The sequence below is a fragment of the Anabrus simplex genome, chromosome 11, assembly GCF_040414725.1.
Source record: "Anabrus simplex isolate iqAnaSimp1 chromosome 11, ASM4041472v1, whole genome shotgun sequence".
Classification (NCBI taxonomy): Eukaryota; Metazoa; Arthropoda; class Insecta; order Orthoptera; family Tettigoniidae; genus Anabrus; species Anabrus simplex.
The window spans coordinates 15,641,338-15,663,470 of NC_090275.1; the positions used below are offsets into that span (position 1 = coordinate 15,641,338).

Genomic DNA, 22,133 nt, shown 5'->3' on the forward strand with positions numbered 1-22,133 from the left:
AAATTTGTTATATCCGTACGTCCAAATACACAAAGAGCTTTGAGTAAGCCATAAATGTGATCTAGGCCTAACTGACTCGTGTCCGCAATTAGTGAAGAGATAGAAGAAAGGTTCAGAAAGACATGTAAGTAGTTGCGACAAAGGGAAATTCTCCACAAACCTCTCACTGTGGGGGGGGGAGACATATGCAAGGTAGTCATCGGTAGTCCGCGTGGGCAAGCTAATACGACACATGACTGATGACGTCAGTACTTGGGCACGTGATTTCGACCAAGTGTCTGTATTCGCCAGCTATCGTATGTTGAGGTGGAAGGGATGACCAGAGAGTAGGGAGATGAGTGGTCATCACGAGGTTATAAAAGTCGATGCAACGGTGCAACGATGCAACGTTGGTGAGCCATAAGAAGAAGAAGAAGGTAGAGTGATGGTCAGTGGTTTAAGAGTGGTGGTCAGAGCTGAAAGGTGTGTTTGAAGAGGTCTACGAGTGGTGGTTGGATCTGAGTAGAGACTGGTACTATGCTGATAGTGAAACATCATCTACTTTTGAGGATGGACTTCACAATGTATTTCAATAATATTTTCCAATTTCTTACAATCTATTGAGTGGGCGTAACTACATTGGAGCTTACTACAGTTGTACACGGAATGTAGGTCAACTCCAGGTTACATAAGAAGATAACAGCAGACGGCTCCCGACTTCAGCTCATTGGTTTTTCCAGGAATTTCAAGTTCAACAGCGGTGTGTGTGCAGACATCAGGTAATTAAAGCATCAGACATGTTATGCAGTAATAACATGAAGAAGAATGTAATCAACGGCGATATCATATTTCACTTCAAGTTCATGCCAATAACTTTCTTTGTTTAGATTAAATTTTCTTTTTGATTGTAACAACAAGTCTCACTGATATATATATATATATATATATATATATGTACATTTGTGTTATAATTAAAGTACGCCAATGCGAGTTCATTGTGACGTAAAGTATAGTCATAAATTCAGTTTTCTTTTCATAATAATAAGTTATTCTATTTCTAAGTACAATCCTCAATTGTGCAAATGCGACCGTAATCTACCATTGTCCTGATCCATATTCCTGTATATTGCCAGATGTGTGAGTTTATCACCTCACGCCTTGAGATAATTGAGATAAGAGGCATACTCTACCGAATTTTGTTGTTTTGTTATATCAACTGGCGCTCAACAAATGTTATGTATATTGTGTGAAAGAGATGAAGGTTAAGAGTAGTGATAGGAGCAGTCACAGTATAAAGCCCTCCCTACTCACGGAGCCAAATATAGTCGCATATTTATTCTGCCAAACAGAACCGCTTCCTTATGATTCACTTGATTGCAATGCCATAAACTACCTACCATGACAAAGTTTCACCAGAACGACAATGGGACACGCAATTTGCCCACAAAGTAACTTTAATCCCAACAAAGCTGTGCCGTAAACAATGAACAAACGATTTATGAAAGTCTTGCAATTGGAATGTTCCCAGTTCCTAGCTTTCAGGCGAACATTCAGTATTACTTGTGAGCTTATGCAGGGCTTATGCAGGGCTTGTGGAATACGTTTTGAGTGCCTTGTGTTGTGTTGTGTTGTGTTGTGTTGTGTTGTGTTGTGTTGTGTTGTGTTATGATAAGTTCTACATTCAAAATGTTTCGTGTGGGTTTTTTTTCCATTACTATTTAAACTGTAAATTATTCAGTTTATAATCAGTTATATTTCATTAAACATAAATCTTCTTAGCATGGCTAAAAGGCAAAGAAATTATAACTTTAACAGTGAATGGGAGGAACAATGTGCGTTTAAGAAGCCAGTTCAGCAAACGCGTAACGTGACTAGCTTCTTACAAAGTTTGTTACGTCCTAGCTAAAAGGAAAAAAGCTTTCAGTGATGGGGAAGTAGTGAAAGAAGCTATGCTAAATGCCGCTGTATCTCTGTTCGAATCTCACAAAGATGAAACTGAATTGATATCTTCAATCAAAGGACTTCAGTTGTCTCACCAAACTGTTGCTAGGCGGGTTGAACAGATTTCTAATAATATGGAATCTCAATTACATCAGGATCTGAAAGCGTGTGAACATTTTTCACTCCAGTTTGATGAAAGTGCTGATATGTCTGACACTGCTGAGGTGTATGTATTTGCTAGAATAGTTTTTAATGATTTTAAAGTAAAGGAAGAATTTGTCAAGCTATTGCCACATTATGGACGTACTTTCGTTAAATTCATCAAAGAGAGTAACTTACCACTGTCAAAGCTTGTCGCTATAACAACAGATGGAGCACCGTCTATGACTGGTAGAAATAATGGATTTCTTTCTCTTTGCGCTAAGGATGAATCATTTCCAAAATTTCTTTCTTATCATTGTATTATTTACCAAGAAGCTTTATGCGCAAAGGTTTTAAAGTTCGATCATGTCGTGAATTATATAAGATCGTCATCTACTCTTCATCGATTGTTCAGAAATATTTTAAGTATATCAGATTCGGAGTATGGTGACGTCATCCTTCATGCAGACGTAAGGTTGCTTAGTAGGGGGAAAACACTCGAACGGTTTTGCTGCCTGTTGGATGAGATACGAGGCTTTATGAAATCATCTCCTGGGAAATATTATCACGAACTTGATGATATATCTTGGCTAATCGAATTAGCATTCTTGGCAGACATCACCTCAAAATTAAATGAGTTAAATCTCGAATTGCAAGGAAAAGATCATACTATTTCAGGTATGAAAATTGTGTTGCTCTGAGGATGCAATCTTGTTTTGGTTCAACCTATCTTTGTGAAGTCGCGTTTTCGACTATGAACATAATAAAAAACAAATACCGATCCTGCCTGACAGACTCACACCTGGATGACGCGTTAAGAGCAGCCTGTTCCAGTTACACACCAGACTTCCCTCAACTTGCAGCGAGCATGCAGTGCCAGATTTCACATTAATTATGTGAGTAAATATATTTTCATATAATTTTTAATTCTAGATATTATTATTATTATTATTATTATTATTATTATTATTATTATTATTATTATTATTATTATATAGTCGTTGTAGTACCGATAACAGTAGTCGAATTAGTGGAATCGTACCTTGCGCCCGCATACCCTTAGTTATCATGTGAAAGTGCTCGCGTAGAAACGATTGTTGGACAGCCCTGGCGTAGAACATAGGGCATAGTCACCTGGTAATTATTGTTTTATGAGCAAGTAAAACTGGGCAATCTTGGTTTTAATTTTTCTATATACGAAAGAACACCTCTTGATGCGAGTTGATGGGTACATGGCAAGCCTAAAGAAAGATCTCTCCTTAATTCGGGCATCGCTTTCTCTTTCCTAGACATGCGTTTCGGGGACGGAAGAGGCGCCGGCATGAAACCACGATGTATTCCCTAACACAACACATGTTTTCACATTTAATTAGTGTGTTAAAATACGTTATTTGTACATATCAGTCAGTATTTCGTATTCGTTCAAATTAATGACTAACTTAAATCTATTTTTGACACTGTATGTAGACTGGCACAGTGGAACTAGCTTGCGGCTGGTTTTAACGGGAAACTGTAGATCACACCATGAAACTACTTGGCCAGATATGGTGTAGTCTATCATTTTTCTATTATCCATACATTTTTGCACAAGCGTACAGTAAATGTTAGAGCACTAAGCAACCGTATTTCAGTAGCACAGCCAAGAAAGGATGGTATGTGCCCACGTTTCCTGAAACTCTTTGTCCTCATCTCGTGACCTTCTCTCCCTACCAGACCTTCGAGTTTTAAAACTGCAGTTCGTCACGAGAGTCAAAACCAGAAAACACAGTACTGTACGTTCAACCTACAGAACGGCTGGTCAGTGCATTGGTGCATGTACTGCAGTTCAACTGGAGCACTGAGTAAGGTCAAGGAGACTTTCATAACTCACACAATCCCAACTGTCAAGATGTCAGCTCTACCCACTTGATACATACTGACCTATTCTCAATAAACAACTTATCCGTACTGTACCACGAGAGATCCTTTTAACAGCAAGTTGTAACGACTAGAGCTAGCAATACATTGCTTATTGACTAGGTGTTTATTGATAATAATAATAATAATAATAATAATAAAGCGCCTGGGGAAGATAATATGGTTGCTGAATTGTGGAAATACTCTAGTGACAATATGATACAATGTTTAACAGAAATCATCGAAGAGATCTGGACAACAGGCACTTTGCCAGCAGGATGGACATCAACATTAATACTTCCATTACAAAACAAGGGGAATAATACAGATCCTAACAACTATACGGGAATTTCCCCTTTACTAATTACATTTAAGATTTTGTCCAAGGCACTCTTAAAAAGAGCTGAAGAAATACTAGACCCACAATTAGGAGAGTATCAAGCAGGGTTTAGAAAGGGAAGGTTATGTTCAGAACAAATTTTAAATCTAAAGAACATGATAGCTATAAGGAAGATCAGAAACTCTAAATTTGTAATCACTTTTGTAGGCTTTAAAAAGGCCTATGATTCAATTGATAGAAATACTTTATTTGGACTTTATAATAAAACAATTGAAATAATTTAAGCAACATTAACAAACACAACATTCAAAGTAAAATTTTTGGGAGAACTCTCAAAACCATTTGAAATAAGATCAGGTGTACAACAGGGAGATTGTTTGTCACCTCTAATTTTCAATCTACTCTTCAATTGTGCATTAAAGAAGGTAGTTCGAGAATGGAGGAAAACCATCAATACTAAAGTTGTTCAACTAGGACAAAATTCAAATAAAATCATTGTAGATTGTTTAGCTTTCGCAGATGACATGGCATTAATTACAGACTCGTTAGATAATGCTCAAGAACAAATACGAGAATTACAGAAACAAGCATTGCAACTATCATTTGGAAAAACAAATTTCATGACAAACATCATTAATGCTCCTCAAAATATCACAATTAACAATAACATAATATCTCGGACAGATTGCTTTAAATACCTGGGAGAATGGATAACAAACAACACAAAAGAAAAGGTAGTTATTGATATAAGAGTAAACAAAATGGAAAAGATGTTTCATGTGACAAAAAATATATACAATAAGAAATCTCTATCCTGGAACTTGAAATTAAGACATTATCAAACAGTGACCCGACCAGAAATTTTATATGCAGCACAAACGCTTAGACTTACAAGAATTGAGGATCTTGAAAAATGAGAAAAGTTGAAAGAAGAATTTTGAGAAAAATACTGGAACCTATAAGAAAGAACAATGCCGAATTAAGACTACGATTAAACAGAAAGCTATATTTAAAAATTGTAAAATTGACAACTGTAATGAGGAAAAGACGACTCCAGATTTTTGGACACATTTATAGAATGCGTAACAATAGACTAACTAAACAAATCTTCAACTTATTGAACAGTTACAAATCCAAGCCAACGTGGTTCACTGAAATTGAAAAGGATATGAAAAACGCTGGAATTAAAATAGATACGACAGAAAACAGAACACGTTTGAGAGAAGTACCGCGAAAGGCACTTCAGGAGAGAAACTAACAACTGGAAGAAAATGGACTCAAGAGGAAAAGGAACAACATTCTCAAAAAATGAAGGAAGTTTGGAAACGAAGAAAGTTAAATGCAAAGAAAATAAACGAAGTTGATTTATCGTACCCTCAAAAGGGTTATTCGAATAATAATACATTCTGACTCCAAACATAATTAAAGGCAGTGGTTGGAGAACGGGCAGAAGAGATGGAGCTAGGTGTTCAGACTGCGCCAAGAGGCATACAAGTCAAAATCCTTATCTTATCAGGCAAAATTCAGGTATTCCAGTACAGTGGTCGAATAGGAACGATTATACACGTCAGGAACAAAATCTAGAAAGGGACTGTCGGAAACAGGTTAAAAGAAAAAAGATGTTAAGGAAGGTCCTGGGATCCAAAAAAAAAATGCATACGGCCGCTAGTTTTAGGTGTTACACCGTCTACGTGGCAGAGTCTCGTGAAATGAAACGCATGTACCGCATGTAACAAATTCATTGGTAAGTCACGGAATCAACTGAATGAAACACAACGTTCGCAACTGGACAAGCGAGGCGTGTTACAAGATGCTAGCACCGGACGTACAGTGCTCATCCTGTTGGGGATACCTCGAAGATTCTTTCACCACCATGTTTGGCTTGACGAGGTCTAAGTATGCAACAGGGCCTCGACGGTCACCTTTAGTCTCAAGATTAAACTTTTATGCGGAATTAGTAACACAGTGTTGTGGAGTGTATCGACTCACCTCTCCATGTCCGACTCCACGTGAAACGTTCGCTCAATGACTGTAGTCCACTGAAGCCCTCGAATGATGAAGGTGTAAGGTTTCGGTCGATCCACGCTCATGATCTGACAACCCTTCACCGTAAAGTTGTTGAGAGGATCCGACAGAGCATTGTGCTCAGGTTTATTCTTGAAGCCAATCAGAGAACCATCGTCCAGCAGCATGAAGTAGCGGGAACGCCAGTTCTTAATATGCTCCCCTGTGAACAAGACAAGGAACGTTTGAGTTACTTAGCCACATGAAGACAACAAGTTAATTCACTGTTAAGTAAAGAAAACGCACAATATTCACATAAATACATCTTCATTGTAGACCAGAAGTGCTCAGCTGGGCGCCCGTTGAGGCTAGCCCAGTGCGGACGGACTGGCGTGACGTAAATGCGGGCAGTAAGGCTCTATAAGATGGGCATGTTTAGCCGCCATTTTGGTTCATTCATGCACAATGGGTCATGTGATGAAACTCTTAGTGTCTCCTACGAGCGCTCGCTTCGTCACATTGAACGTATTGCTTTAAGCACCGCGTGCACGGACAGAATACTGTAGTGCTATATTTGTGTGGATATTTATTACATAACGCTGGGTTGTTCTGTACCTAACTGTAGTATGTTAACGTCTCTACTGCGGGATATAGGTTGTTTAGATTCCATTCTGGTTCATTATGCCTCCACTGCCTCTGCTACACCTTCTACTTCAACTGCTGACTTAAACCTGCATCCAGCTCCCACCGACATTACTACACCCCTTAATTCAGTCACAATGATCACTCAATATTTAGTTCTGCCCCCAAAGTCCGGCAACAGGAGTTCAACATCCAAACACCACAATTACAATCTTTGTCAAAACTAACGTCATATGACAGAAATAATTTGTTTAACGTTGGCGGTACCGGTACTACAACAAATGCATTATTGAAAATCAAGATCTGTGGTAGTCCTATATGTAGACAGGTTTTAAACTATGAGCTTTCTGACTCAAACTCTGAAACATTCGTATTTTTTTTTAATGGGTTGTCTAAAGAAACCAAATTGTGAAGTTATGAAATTAATTTGTAAACTGTGAGGTCTTCTATAGGGACTATAAGCATTATACTGTATAATGCAAAATAGTGCAAATCTAGTAACAGAGAAAATTTTGAATGATAAATGTACCAGTACATGTTCTCCAACGTGCTGTAATTTAAAAGAAAAAAAAATGTTAAGACACTTCTTCAAAATTCGATCCTATGCTGCTGTGGACTTAACACGAATGTAGGGAAACGAGGTAAAATGTACGGGAATGCTTCGGAAAAGAAGAGAAAATGTAAACAAGGAATGGAATGTTATTGTTTTGTAAATATTGTAATAAAAGGCGACAGTAAATTCGTAAAATATTACTTAAATATCCCTTTTTTTAATATGCTGCCTGAGCAAGTTAACCAACGTTGCAACCCTGTGAGTCGTGTTGAGAAATCATACCAGTTCTGAAACCAGAGGAATCCCTGTAAGAAAAAAGTACTGTTAACTTTGCCAAAGTCAAAAATGTTCAATATTATTATCCACAGGTCGTGGGTCACTCCGCGTACAAGTCACGGGTAACTGATTATCAGTGCAATATTTCAGATTCAGCTATAAAAGTAGTTACTCTATTCCTATTTTCTTCCCGAATGTCATTATAATACCATAACATTTGTTTCCTGAAAGTTCGGTTAAATAAAATAAAATCCTCTGTTCATTACAACTGCATAACCTGATGAGATTCCATAACACTCATCAAGAATTAAGTTTATTTTACACATATAATGTTTTATTTTAAATACTAGTAAATAAGGAAAGGGACTAAATTTTATAAGAAAGAAATAAACTTAAAGAATCCCAGTTACTTGGGTGTGTTCGCCTTCGTATATCACATTTCAGCATTATTTTTGTTCGAAGAATATTTTTCTTATTATTTCGACAACATTGAAAATAGCACTGAATCAGTTTCAAGGAATTATGAAATACCGACCGAGATCATATGGTATCAAAATCTTCTATCACAATTTATATATCTTCGACACTGACCGATTGCCACGTCAAATTCCATGATTTAAGAATGACAGTAGCCTATATCAATACCGCGGTGTCCCTCATTTCATTTGACGGTACCGCGGCACATAGCTTACGAACAACCTATTCTACTTATCAATAACATAATAATAATAATAATAATAATAATAATAAACCGATTTATTAGTAAGCTATTTTTTCTAATATTTCTCCAGTGATAGTGCATGCCTACTTTGTTTATTAAAAGGAAAATTATCAATGACTTTGCTTTTAAAATCACAGTCTCGAGTAAAAATTACACAATAAGGTACGGAATATACTATATTTATATTGAGTAACCGTTTGAATAATACTGAGAATGAGTATTTTTACAGTACCGCTGTTAGTTTAGTATTATTTTCTAGCGTGGAGAACAGTAAAAAGAAAGGGATATGCAAGGCTTGGGCGGTCAACTGCCTTACCAAAGTAGTCCAGGAATGAACCATAATGGCGGGCGAGCATACCTAGTCTTTAGAGAGCCCTAGCGGGCAGCTTACGTAGCAAGCATAAGTCACAGTGAAGCGAGAGAGCGAACGCACTTTGCAGGAAGTGAATAGCGACGTTCGATTGTCATTACGAAGCTCTCCTCCACTACTCAGCTAAATTATGAATGGGGTACAGTAATTAAGAAAAAAACGCTATTCCTGTTTGTTTACATCGAGCGCAGTATAAATCAGTCAGTTTTATTTTCTTAAATTTATACATTCAAAGAAAACGAGCGTTATAATTTTGTTTTTACAATTTACAAACGTAGGCTACTTGGTTTAAGCGTACAAGTTACAATTTCTTGGATGGGATTGACAGTATTTCCATTTCTTTAAATGTAAAGTTCCTGTTATTCATTCAGCAAAAAGTAATACATTTACAAAATTCAACAGTGTTGTTGTGTTGTTTGAATTTCCCTGTTCACTGAATTTTAAAATAGTATTTAAAACTTATCAGGCGTCCGATGATAATAGCTAGCCTCTAAACGGCGAGGGAGTTTCATATCGAGTGGGGGCATAGATATTTACTATCCAAGATTAAACTACAATTACAATGTAAATGTATCTACCAGACAGATGTACAGTATATCTTCAAATAAATAACCTAACTGATGTTATTTCCGGTAAGCAGTATTGGATTATTGGTGAGTTTATCAGATAATTTAAACCCAAGCAACCACAAGCCACAGCTTATTCACCTTAACTTGTACAGTATGATATGAAATGCTTCTAAAGCACTTCTTGAAATTTAATAGGGAAAATTGTAATTCATTACATAAATCGCAAAAATATTTGAGGTTGTAAGCCTCTTTACTGTATCCGGTCAAAATACATGAACAACAATGAACATAAATAACTTATTTCTTACAACGTAAATTGAAAATGACTTGTATTTCTGCACTCTTTCATTATTTTCTGCCTCCATTTCAAACTCGGGTATCGCCGCAGTGATCGAGAGCTACTGGGAGAACTTCGCGCAACCTTCACGGCTTGTGATGCAGCCGCAACGTCACTGTGTCTGAATAGCACTCTGCTCTACGGCCGCCCACTCACCGTGCTGGGCGCCCGCGTTACGAAATACCCAGCGTGAGCACCTCTGTTGTAGACTTTTACGTCTTTCAGCGTTTAGTCTGCAGGCTGAATCAACAAGGCTCTGTGGTCTCGTTTAGTCCCCCGCCTCTAACCGTTACTGCATTAAAAACTGAATCTAGCCACCATTACCTTAGTCCCTCCATAGGAGAGTCCATACTGCCTCAATGTAACCTATCCTCCATTCGCCTCGCCCATGACCCCAACACCGAACCGTATTCCTAAAATAACCTTTATCTCCTAGTACCCTCATACCTGTTTGTTACGAGCAATTATTATTCTCGTAACTTTCATGGCTGATATTTCTGACGAGGCATGCTTTCACTCCCGAACAGCAAAGTCCGTCTGAAAACAGACCGGTGTAACAATATTTTGTTTCGGAGCTGACTGTTCCTTACAAAATGCCGTTGATCGCAACTGCGCGTTCAGTGCATAACTATGATTACGGAGCATGATGATGCGACATGAACCTGGGCCGACTTGTCGCCTACCCTCCTCTGTCATCCAAGGCTTGGTAAATGTGCCAAAATTAACGGGCGAATGCCAATGACGTTCGCATTCTGCAATATTAATTGTTAATTTACCAAACTATCAACCGCCCTTGAGCATCACACGGAACTGAATGCTGGCCTGCCATAAGACGAAGTGACCTCCACGAAACCGACATCACAGGTGATAATGTGCAAGACAGATCGAAACGGCGTGGGGTATTTATTTATTTATTTATTTATTTATTTATTTATTTATTTATTTATTTATTTACTTTTCGCGCTAGATACTGATGGAACGAGGTAAGAACTATGCGTGCCTGCGTGAAGAATGCTTACACAGTAGTGGTTCCCACACTTCTCTCTAGCCTGCTGTCAGTTAACATTACATTCCCGAAAGTCGTCGTCGTCATCATCATCATCATCAACATGTGTCTAAAGGGAATGCCTTTTCTATGCAACCATTCTTTTCTGCTCTCAGCCCCTCGTTTCCTTTCATAATAAGAACCGAAATGAAGACTCTGTGCCAAGTCTTGAAGGAATTTTTTCTTCGGTCGTCGTCGGCCTTTCTTCCCCGTGATTTTATTCTCAAAAGTAGCATTTTTAAAAATAGTTTCTATGGAACCATTAGAGCTAATGCAATCAAACTCAGTAATCGTCTTAAATTGTCTAAAAGCTACAAGAAAGATTTACAAAAAGCTGTTTTTCCTAAAATATAAGTACCTTAAAATTGAGGAGGAAAATATTTTCTGTTTGAGCGCCCATTTTAATGGGATAGAATACATTTTGAGTACACTTGTAAGCCTCTATTGTAGGTCCTAGTATTGGGCTTATCAACTTGCACGAAATGAATTATGACTCATGACGTAATATCTCCAGTGAAAATTGTACCTAACGCTCTTGCAGAAATGTGAATGGTTAAGCATAAATGTAATTTGTTGTTATTTGCATCTCTGTTGATGAATTAAGGGAGACAGATAACGAACTAAGTTTCGTAGTCTTGGAACAAATAGTTTCTTAGATATGAACCATAAAACATAACAGTAGTGAGAACTGGACAATGATTCAGAAACCAAACACGAAGAGACCCAGCATCCTGTCGCTAGGATTACAATTTCCAGTGAGTGTAGGTTTGATTCATTCGCACAGACGGATGACCAATAGAATGAGTGAGTCATTCTCAACTTCCACAAACAACAAACAAAGTAATCAGCAGGTTTTCTGTGTTTACGTCGACTAACGCAAGCTGGTGCTGCACCCTAGCCGGGACACTCGGTATCCAGTTCGAGTGCCGGTGTGCTCAAGAAGACGATGTAGCTCGCAGAGGGGCGGGGGGTAGAGATTGTGACAGTAAATCTCATAGTGACTGGCAAATTTATAATAATTTTATAATTTCGTGTGGCTATGTCTAGCCGAGTGCAGCCCTTGCAAGGCAGACCCTCCGGTGAGGGTGGGCGGCATCTGCCATGTGTAGGCAACTGCGTGTTATTGTGGTGGAGGATAGTGTTGTGTGTGGTGTGTGAGTTGCAGGGATGTTGGAGACAGCACGAACACCCAGCCCCCGGGCCAATGGAATTAACCAATGAAGGTTAAAATCTCCGACCCGACCGGGAATCGAACCCGGGACCCTCTGAACCGAAGGCCAGTACGCTGACCATTCAGCCAAATTTATAATATTATGACACACTCTTTAAGAAAACTGAAACAAACTGAAGTAACAGAATCATTGTCTCAGCAGTAAGAAAAATAAATAAATAAATTTAAAAAATCACCCTTACAACACAAAAGGAAGCTAGCAGTTAGCCTTTCCATATGCATCCAGCACACTGTCTAGGTTCATTTCTATATCTCGATGAGTTAACAGAAGAGCCGAAGCAAACAGTTCGGCACATTGTGGAGCAGTGTTCTCTCACTGCCTACCAGGGAAACCCAAGAGACTTTTCTGCTCTCGCCCTTGTGTTGAATATGTAAATAATTTGAACCTGTAAATACTTCAAATTGTAAATATTATTTTTTATTATTGTATCTATAATATGATGTGTTAGCCATACGTTAAATAATAAATAAACAGAAGAGCCCAGCCGATCGACCGAATACATCCCATTATGTGCTCCTTAGATGGATAGGATGGTAACCTCCTTCAGGAAATGAAGGTGCAACCCGTTACGTCACGCACAAATGGATGAAGCAATTTATCAAACATCCAGAGCTTCAGAACATGTTCCCCGGTTCGTTGCATCTAGTCAGCTGTCATTACACTCACATGAAGCCACCTTTTGCAACAAAAGTCACTTACGCTTCAGAATGGAATAAAGCGTATTAACATGCTATTGCAACGATATAAATTTCGAGTATATATTTTATAGATATGCATTATGATTTGGAACACATCATAACTAGGCTGCCTGCACATGGTTTCTATTTCAAGCTTGTAGGACAGAAGCCATCAGTGGCCCTAGACACAGATGTGCCATGCCTGTGGCAGATCAACATGCCCTAGTAGAGGGAAATCAATAATCAAGTTTAGCACAGAAGAGCGAGACGTTTGTGGTTCAGAAGTTGGAGCTAAAGAACCTAAAGCTGCGTTTAATTATTAATTACATTTATTTTGTATGCCCATTTGGCTGCAGTAAGTAATAATACTGGGCGAGTTGTCTGTGCGGTTAGGGGCGCGGGGCTGTGAGCTTGCATCCGGTAGATAGTGAGTTCGAACCTCACTGTCGGCAGCCCATAAGATGGTTTCCGTGGTTTCCCCATTTTCATGCCAGGCAAATGCTGGGACTGTATCTTAATTAAGGCCACGGCCGCTTCCTTCCCACTCCTAGCCCTTTCCTATCCTATCGTCGCCATAAGACCTATCTGCGTCGGTGCGACGTAAAACAAATAGAATAATAATATTAATAATAATAGATGGACAGTTTAGACTCCGAGGAAGAGATGAGCTATACAGGGATAATATATGTTTTTCATTGTAACGGGGTCCGACTCGTTGGCAGAACGGTCAGCGTACTGGCCTTCGGTTCAGAGGGTCCCGGGTTCTATTCCCGGCCGGGCCGGGGATTTTAACCTCAATTGGTTAATTCCAATGTCACGGGGGCTGGGTGTATGTGTTGTCTTCATCATCATTTCATCCTCATCACGACGCGCAGGTCGCCTACGGGAATCAAATAGAAAGACCTGCACCTGGCGAGCCGAACCCTTCCTGGGATATCCCGGCACTAAACGCCATACGACATTTCATTGTAACGGGAACAAGGTAGTTATAAGGGTGGCGCTTGCATGTGGCCCGGTTTTCCGCCCATGTGAGCGTCCACATGGTAGATTTAGTTCATTTTTTTTTCTTTGTAAGGGGAACATGTATTTCGGAATAAATAAATAAATAAATACAGGGATAATGAACGGCTTACGGAGTCAATAAGGAAACGGTTATCTGTTCATGCAACCTGCCTAACGAAGCAGATTTTTAATGCTGGACAAAAGACCTAACGTCTCGAATAAACGGTTCAAGGAAGTGAGGAAGGATCTCAAGAGCATGGGACTGAATCAGGAGGACATCGCTTAGCGATCAAAATACAAATCAGTGATCAACAACTTGAAGGGCTTCCACGATGAGCAAAAGTAGAACAGCAGAACAGCAGGTGGCCAGAGAAAGAATGTAACACTTTTGGGTTGCAAGAAATGCCTCATAGTTACTTGACACGGTCTCTAATGGCCTTAAATAATAATAATAATAATAATAATAATAATAATAATAATAATAATAATAATAATAATTCCTCGATAGCCTGTAGTGAGCACATCGTTTATTTCCCTTCTTTAAATTGTTTTATTTTGGTAGTTTTTCGGTGAGGGGGGAAGGGGGAAATTTACTCCTTAGATCCTTCCTGGGTAAGCCCCTCTTCGCAATACTTTAAATGGGCAAGAATAATTCAATAACTGGACTGTTACTTAGTGAACTATAGGGATGTTGCTGTGCTCCTCTTTAAATGAGATTTAATCGAGTACTTCGTCATTCTGGTAGAAGTCTACAACGTTGAATATATATCCTGCTGGTTCTTCGTAGCCTAGCAGACGTCACTAACAAGAGAAGTGTATGCGTTGGAGGAAGCCCATTGCAATGAAGTTTCGGAGGATGCTCAATGAAGAAATCATCAACTTAATGGTAATAGTCATTCTGCCATAAAATGAAATTTGCGCATTTAAAACACTTTGGTGCCAAAATTTTAAACGGAACGTGGAGTACCATGAGTTCCATTGCACTGAAATTGGGTAGGATATCAGAACATCGCTTTTGTTACATAGGCTAAAAATATGAGTGATTCTGAACACCAATGAGGCAGCTTCTTCTTCTTCTTCTTCTTCTTCTTCTTCTACCGATTTTCCTACATCTGGGGGGTCACGGGTGCGAACTGTGTCGCACATGTGCATTTGGTCGGATGCCCTTCCTGATGCCAACCCTGTATGGAGGGGTGTTATCACTATTGCGCGTTTCTGTGGTGGTTGGTAGTGTGTTGTGTTGTCTGAATATGAAGAGGAGGTAGTGTGTTGTCTGAATATGAAGAGGAGAGTGTTGGGACAGACACAAACACCCATACGAATTAACTAGAAGTGATTAAAAAACCTGACCCGGCCGGGAATCGAACCCGGGACCCCTGAACCGAAGGGAAGAATGCTGACCATTCAGCCAAAGAGTCGGGCAAAGTTTTTCCGTTTGTGCTAATAAAATATTATAGGCTTGTACGTTCAGGTAAAGTACACTATATTAATGGCAAAGATTTCATGCTACATACTATTTTAGCCTCCATTATAATCTATAATTATTATTATTTTCCGTGTTGTTCTACGGTTGTGAGACATGAACCGTCAAGGCTAAGGACAAAGACCACACCGATGCCTTTGAGATGTGATGTTGGCGTAGAATGTTACGTATAACTTGGACCAGAAGGAGAATAAATGAGCCCATCATTAAAGAGCTGAAGATAGTGAAATGTCTCTCTACACGTGCCAGTGAAAGAATACTTCACTTCCTTGGACATATCTTAAGGAGGGTTGGGGCCAACCTGGAGAAGTCTATCATAGAAGGCAAAATAGACGGCAGAAGATCACGTGGAAGGACAGCAAGCAGGCTAGGAATATAACTGGCCTTCCTCTTCAGAACGTCGTAAGAAAAGCTGAAGATCGAGTTGGATGGACACTTTGTGAAGCATGTTAACTCTCTAGAAACAAAACAATGGGGTCACGACACTCAGTAAGGAATAAAACGACTAATGAAGATGATGATGATGACGATAATCAATACAAACCCTAATATGTTTATAGGCCTATACTCATGCTCTCTACGTGCTATTAAACAGGTTTACAGGGTATGAAATTCTATTCCGAGTATTCAACATTTCATTTTCGGTATAAATTATGTTATGTATTGTAATATATATAAACAAACGATAAGAGTTTTAGACACGATACTGTATAGGCTTCTGGGCTTATGCCGTGTCAAGAAAATAAGGCGAAATTCTTTACGTTTCGCAGAGACAGTATCATGTCTGTAAGTAAGGGCCGTGAAAGCATCAATAGCAACGCTAAAGGCTAGTACACACCAAGCGACAAAGTTGCGGAACACGTGTATCGCGACAAGTCCCAGGGATGTCCTGCGACATTTTTTCCGTGTTTGGGACTGTCACGATACAAAAGTTGCAGGTCGCAGGTCTCCCATTTGAAATGGGATACATGATACAAATGTTGCGCAACATGATGTAGTCTGGACGTGTCGCGAGACAAAGTCCCGGGACACGCCGATGCCAGTGTGCAGATAGCCGCCACGAGTTGGTGTTGGGTTTCGTGTTCTGTTGTTTTGCGACGGAAACTACTCTAAAAATCATTGAGGATTTACATACCCTCCCTTGTCTTTGGGATGTTATGTCTACCGAGTATAAAAACAGAGACAAAAGAAGGGAAGCAATGAAGTCTCAGGCTAAAACGTCCACTATGTCCATTCACGAGATGGAGAAAAAGATTTACAACATCAAAAGCACATAAATCAATTTCTTGCGCCATTTCGCGCCGATTCATGTGGTGCAACTGGCTCTATAGATGTGGACGCGGGACATTGTATCGCAACAGTCTAGGGACAGTGTCTCGCAACTGTGCCCATACAATGTCCCGCGACTTTGTCGCTAGGTGTGTACTAGCCGTAAGAGTTTTGTCTGTACATTGCTCACAGTAACAAAGAAATGCACTTTATTAATTTTCCGTCATGCATGTATGTATGTACGCGCATCACGAGAAAATGGCCGAAGAGAATTTAATGATAATCGGTATGTTAAGTGTGGGAATAAGGTGCTACAGTCTAGGTTATAAATTTTTATTCACGCTGGATGAAATGGTAGTTTAGGGGAAAGTGACTAACTATGTTATTGGTCCTATTGAGAAGTATTACATACCGTAACAAACGTTATAGAGAATACAAGTTCCAATCATTTATGTCTGATACAGTTTTAGCGTACCTACTGCGATAACAGAATAATGAATTTAGATTTTGTTGGTTAGTCCACACAACACCAAGCATTGTTAACATGGAAATATTGTCTAATGGTGTTAGCAGGCGATGGTTTTTGTCTTGAGTGTCTTAAGTTGTAAAACCGCGTGGTCATCAGTCCGTATCGACAAGGAAAAATGAGGAGATGATAATAAAAAATGAGAAAAACCTCGTAAAGGAACGGTCGCTTGAAGAGTCATGAAAGAAAGAAGTCAATTGGACTGTATCGCGATTGACCTGTCTAAAGCAGGTGGATCATGGGAGACTACTGGCAAAAATGAGTGCAATTGGACTTGTCTGCATGGGTTTCTAGAAAACAGAACTCGGAGAATTAGAGTAGAGTAGGAGATTAGAGTAGGAAGGGAATTCCTCAAGGCAGTATTATTGGACTTTGATGTTTTCTTACATAATATATCAATGATATGTGTAGAATCAGCGATAAGGCTTTTTGCGGATGATGTTATTCTGTAAAGAGTAATAAATAAGTTACAAGGTTGTGAGCAACTGTGAGATGGACAGCAGGCAACGGTATGTTGATAAAGGGGGTTAAAAGTCAAGTTGTGAGTTTCACAAATAGGAAAAGTCCCATCAGTTTTAATTACTGCGTTGATGGGGTGGAAGTTCCTTTTGGGGATCATTGTAAATACCTAGTTATTAATATAAGGATGGATCTTCATTGGGGTAATCACATAAATGGGATTGTAAATAAAGGGTACAGATCTCTGTACGTGGTTATGAGGATATTTAGGGGGTGTAGTAAGGATGTAAAGGAGAGGGCATATAAGTCTCTGGTAAGACCCCAACTAGAGTATAGTTCCAGTGTATGGGACTCTCACCAGGATTACTTGATCCAAGAACTGGAAAAAATCCAAAGAAAAGCAGCTCGATTTGTTCTGGGCGATTTCCGACAAAAGAGTAGCGTTACAAAAATGTTGCGAAGTTTGGACTGGGAAGACTTGGGAGATAGGAGACGAGCTGCTCGACTGAGTGGTATGTTCCGAGCTATCAGCGGAGAAATGGAGTGGAATGACATCAGTAGAAGAATAAGTTTGAGTGGTGTCTTTAAAAGTACGAAAGATCATAATATGAAGATAAAGTTGGAATTCAAGAGGACAAATTGGGACAAATATTCGTTTATAGGAAGGGGAGTTAGGGATTGGAATAACTTACCAAGGAAGATGTTCAATAAATTTCCAATTTCTTTGCAATCATTTAAGAAAAGGCTAGGAAAACAAGAGATAGGGAATCTGCCACCTGGGCGACTGCCCTAAATGCAGATCAGTAGTGATTGATTGATTGATTGATTGATTGATTGATTGATTGACTGATTTTTAAAGACTGCCTTTACATTAGACGCTCTAATTTCCCAGAGTCGGAAGAAAACTAAATGTCAAGGCCTACAATATCGAAAGTTAATAAAACTGATCAACAGCAACATTATATTGACGATTGCTGTGATGCGATTTGTCTCTTCCGCTGCCACTCATCTCCGATAATTGGGATTACTGCTGCGTCCCGGCCTGCAGCTGGGAGGTTGTCTCGTCAACGATGGGTACTGCAGCTAGTTTTAAAATATATTTCTACAGAGCCAACTACTTCGAGTCCCCCAGCTACTTTTCACCGTTGATTTTACAGCAAAATTATTACCACCATTACATTTAGAATGTAATAAATGATCGTTCAGCCATGTTTCATCGAGCCCTCTCCGGTCAAACGCAAAAACAGTTCCCTTGTAAGTAATAATATTCATAGGGGCCGATGACCTCGATGTTAGGCCCCTTTAAACAACAAACATCAAGTAATAATAATCCTATCTGTTTCTAAGAAACAGAGACGCTAACCATTTTTGATCAAGCAGAAATCACTGGAGAACTTTGTTACTTCTGCTTGTTGAATACTCCTTATTGAGGAGAAATCACGAATGTTGCGCAACAGTTCTGGTTTTGAACTTCCTAATCCTTTATCGCATTCTATGATGGAATGCAACAGCATGCGCATCAGAAGAAATTCGTGCCAGTATCCACTATGCATAACGGGATAAACTTCATCTGGTCAGCTCGTTTAGCAAAGAAGAGCAAAAATGCGACTCCTAACAACTTGGAAGATCGAAAGTTTGATAACTTTACAGAACTTTCCACTTTATCCAGCTCTAAGGAAAGAAAGTAAATTCGATGTAAATAAAACATTTCAGATTTTTACTGAGGCTGCCGTGATGGAGAGAGTATGCTAATAAATAGTGGTATATAAAAACATAAAAACGTGGTAAAATAAAACCTACAGCTGTATTACAATAAAAAGCAGCCTTATTCAAATATTATCAAAATAGAACTGAATTATTCATTAACACTTGCCTATACAACTGATTCCTTCAGGTGCTAACTCCAACGCCCTTTAATAGGCTCTTATCTGGGACAAACTGTCAGCAGAACTGGATAAAATGATGGGTTTTCTCTGTATAGAAGCGAAGGACGCTGAATGTCTCTACAAGCACAGAAACTGGAAGTCCATTATCATGTCCCGTTCTAAATCGGATTACAAACTCGCTTTTCCTTGAGGTACTGGCCGACTTTAATATGAATAACACGATTCTCTCCTCGGAACTAAACAGTTCCAAACGCTTCCTGGGATAACGGCATTAGAACTGCGCGAGCAAAACGGGCAAACTCAAAAAATGCAGAAATGAGTTATGGGCGCTGTCTGATTACCAAAGCTATCGTCTAACACTGTATTTAATCGGTTAAGTCGTAAGATAATGGAGTTAAGTGACGTGCATAGTAGAAAAAGTTACAATGTTTGAAGTATTGTGCGTGTGAAAAGACGGTTAAGAATACGGTTTTACATCCTTGTTGGAAAAGGAACTTTCACTGAAAAGTTTACATAAGTGGAGAAAAAGTAACTTGGAAGGATACACAACGGGTCCATTTTGAAAAGGATCCCTCTGGACACTACTCAAGAATGATTTGAAGAACGAGCGACTATGCAATATACAGTGTGTGTTATTAGCTTCTTATTATAATTTCAATAAACAATATAGAATTAGTGTGGATAATACGATCATAGTAGTCTCCGTGTCTCAGGAGGCAGCGCGTCGACCTCTCACCGCTGGGTTCCGTGGTTTAAATCCCGGTCACTCCATGTGAGATTTGTGCTGGACAAAGCGGAGGCGGGACAGGTTTTTCTCCGGGTACTCCGGTTTTCCCTGTCATCTTTCATTCCAGCAACATTCTGTCCTATCATTTAATCTGTCAGCCGTTAATCATTGCCCCGGAGGAGTGCGAGGCTTCGGCAGCCGGCACAATTCCTATCCTCGCCGCAAGATGGGGGCTTCATTCGTTCCATCCCTGACCCGGTCACTGACTGGAAAACAGGTTGTAGGTTTTCAATACGATCATAACACTTGTGTAAAATCGAGTAAGTCAAAAAATATTCTGTAAAATTGCGCAGATCCGAGTGCTTATTACACACAGCCATGAAAATACTTACTTAAAGGGTAAAACTGTATGTAAATGTTATAATTTACTATTATCAAATTATGTATTAAGTGGTAAATGCTGGAGTGAGTGAAACATGGTCCAGGAAATCCATTGCTAGTAGCATGGTAGATATAAACGGATATCGTCTATTCAGGCATGACAGAGATGACAGGAGAGGAGGAGGAGGGGGAGGAGGAGGAGTAGCTTTATACTGTAGAGACGATATCCGTTGTAAAATAGTTTACACTTCTGGCCACTCTGCTGAACCGAGACCTGAGTTCATGTTCGCGGAGGCAATTATTTCCCCAGTAAAGGTATTAATTGGTGTTGTCTACAGGCCCCCCAGAGTAGTGCATATGACTGACTTTGAACACATTCTACATCGACTATTACCGACTTATGAACACGTATTAATACTCGGAGACGTCAATACTGACATATTACAGCAGACAAGTGAAACGAAGCAATTGCTAAATAATATTCCAGTCGTTTAACATGACAGCATTACCACTACAACCGACTAACCACACTATCGGAACCACCTCCTCATCTCATACCCTTCTTGATGTAATGGTTACGAATAACCCTCATCAAATTTTGCTTCGTGGTCCGATTCCTGTTCCATGCATTTCTAAGCATGACTTGATATACCTGTCATCTTCTCTTAAAGTACCTAAATATAAAACGGTATATATCACTTATAGGGACATTAAATATATCAATATGAATGACTTTAGACTGGATACTTCTAATTCTCCTTGGGAGGACATAATTAACATAGATGATATTGATATGAAACTACAAAAGTTCAATTCCCTCTTACTTGGTCTCCGCAATAAGCATGCTCCGAAACGTAGAGTTAAAGTACGGTATCTAGACCTCCCTCACCATGGCTAACTAATGACGTCAAACGCATGATGTCCCATCGAGATTCATTACATCGGCTATATAGACGAACCAACTCTCCTGATGCTCTTGAACAGTATCGGTCTCTGCGCAACAAAATTGAAGTATTGATCCGTAATAAGAAATTATCTCACTACCAACAGCTAGCCAATAATAATATGAATGCACGCAGCACATGGGAATAGGAAAACTTGAACCTAACCATTGTAACCCAGATATATCACTTGACGACTTAAATCAAATACAGTAGAGACAATACGCGACACTCAGCGAGATATCGAGGGACAGCTAATAGAGCTCTCTCTAGCGGACTGACCTGAGAACTACTGATTCTGCCATAAGAGCACGTGTATTTGTGTGTTAAGTTTTTGGTGTTATTTATGCGTTTTCAGTGAGTTGGTATAATTAAATAGTAGCGTGTGTCATTCCTTGATATCTTCTCTCAACATGAGAGGAAAGGTATGTGCTGTGTTTGGCTGCAGTAACAATGAAGTAGAGAAGAATGCGCGGTCTTTCTCCCGTTCCCCTCGTGACAAGAAAATGTAAGTAATATTGTGTTTGCATATATATTCTTCCAGTGTCAAAGAGACTTTTATAGTACTTCATAATCTTCTGACCTGCTCGACCCATATTTTAACTGGCTTAAAATATAATACGCATATTTTATTGTGTAGTGCAGCAGTTAACCTTCAATACCGATGTGTTATTGTAGGTGTGAACTGTGAGTTTGATTTAATTCAGGAAAATACATATGCATACGAGTGTGGCTG

General features: G+C 39.3%; 1 protein-coding gene across 3 annotated transcripts in view; it reads right to left on the reverse strand.

Annotated features, from left to right (window-relative positions):
- Positions 1-22,133, reverse strand: part of Akt (Akt kinase) — a 319,015-nt gene that overhangs the window by 47,357 nt on the left and 249,525 nt on the right. For all 3 annotated transcript variants that reach the window (XR_010861220.2, XM_067155279.2, XM_067155280.2), the window contains exon 3: positions 6,287-6,524. Coding sequence is in view for 2 of the 3 variants with exons in the window: in XM_067155279.2 (XP_067011380.1) it covers positions 6,287-6,524 (238 nt within the window). In the remaining variant the exon portion in view is untranslated. The remainder of the gene's footprint in view (positions 1-6,286; positions 6,525-22,133) is intronic.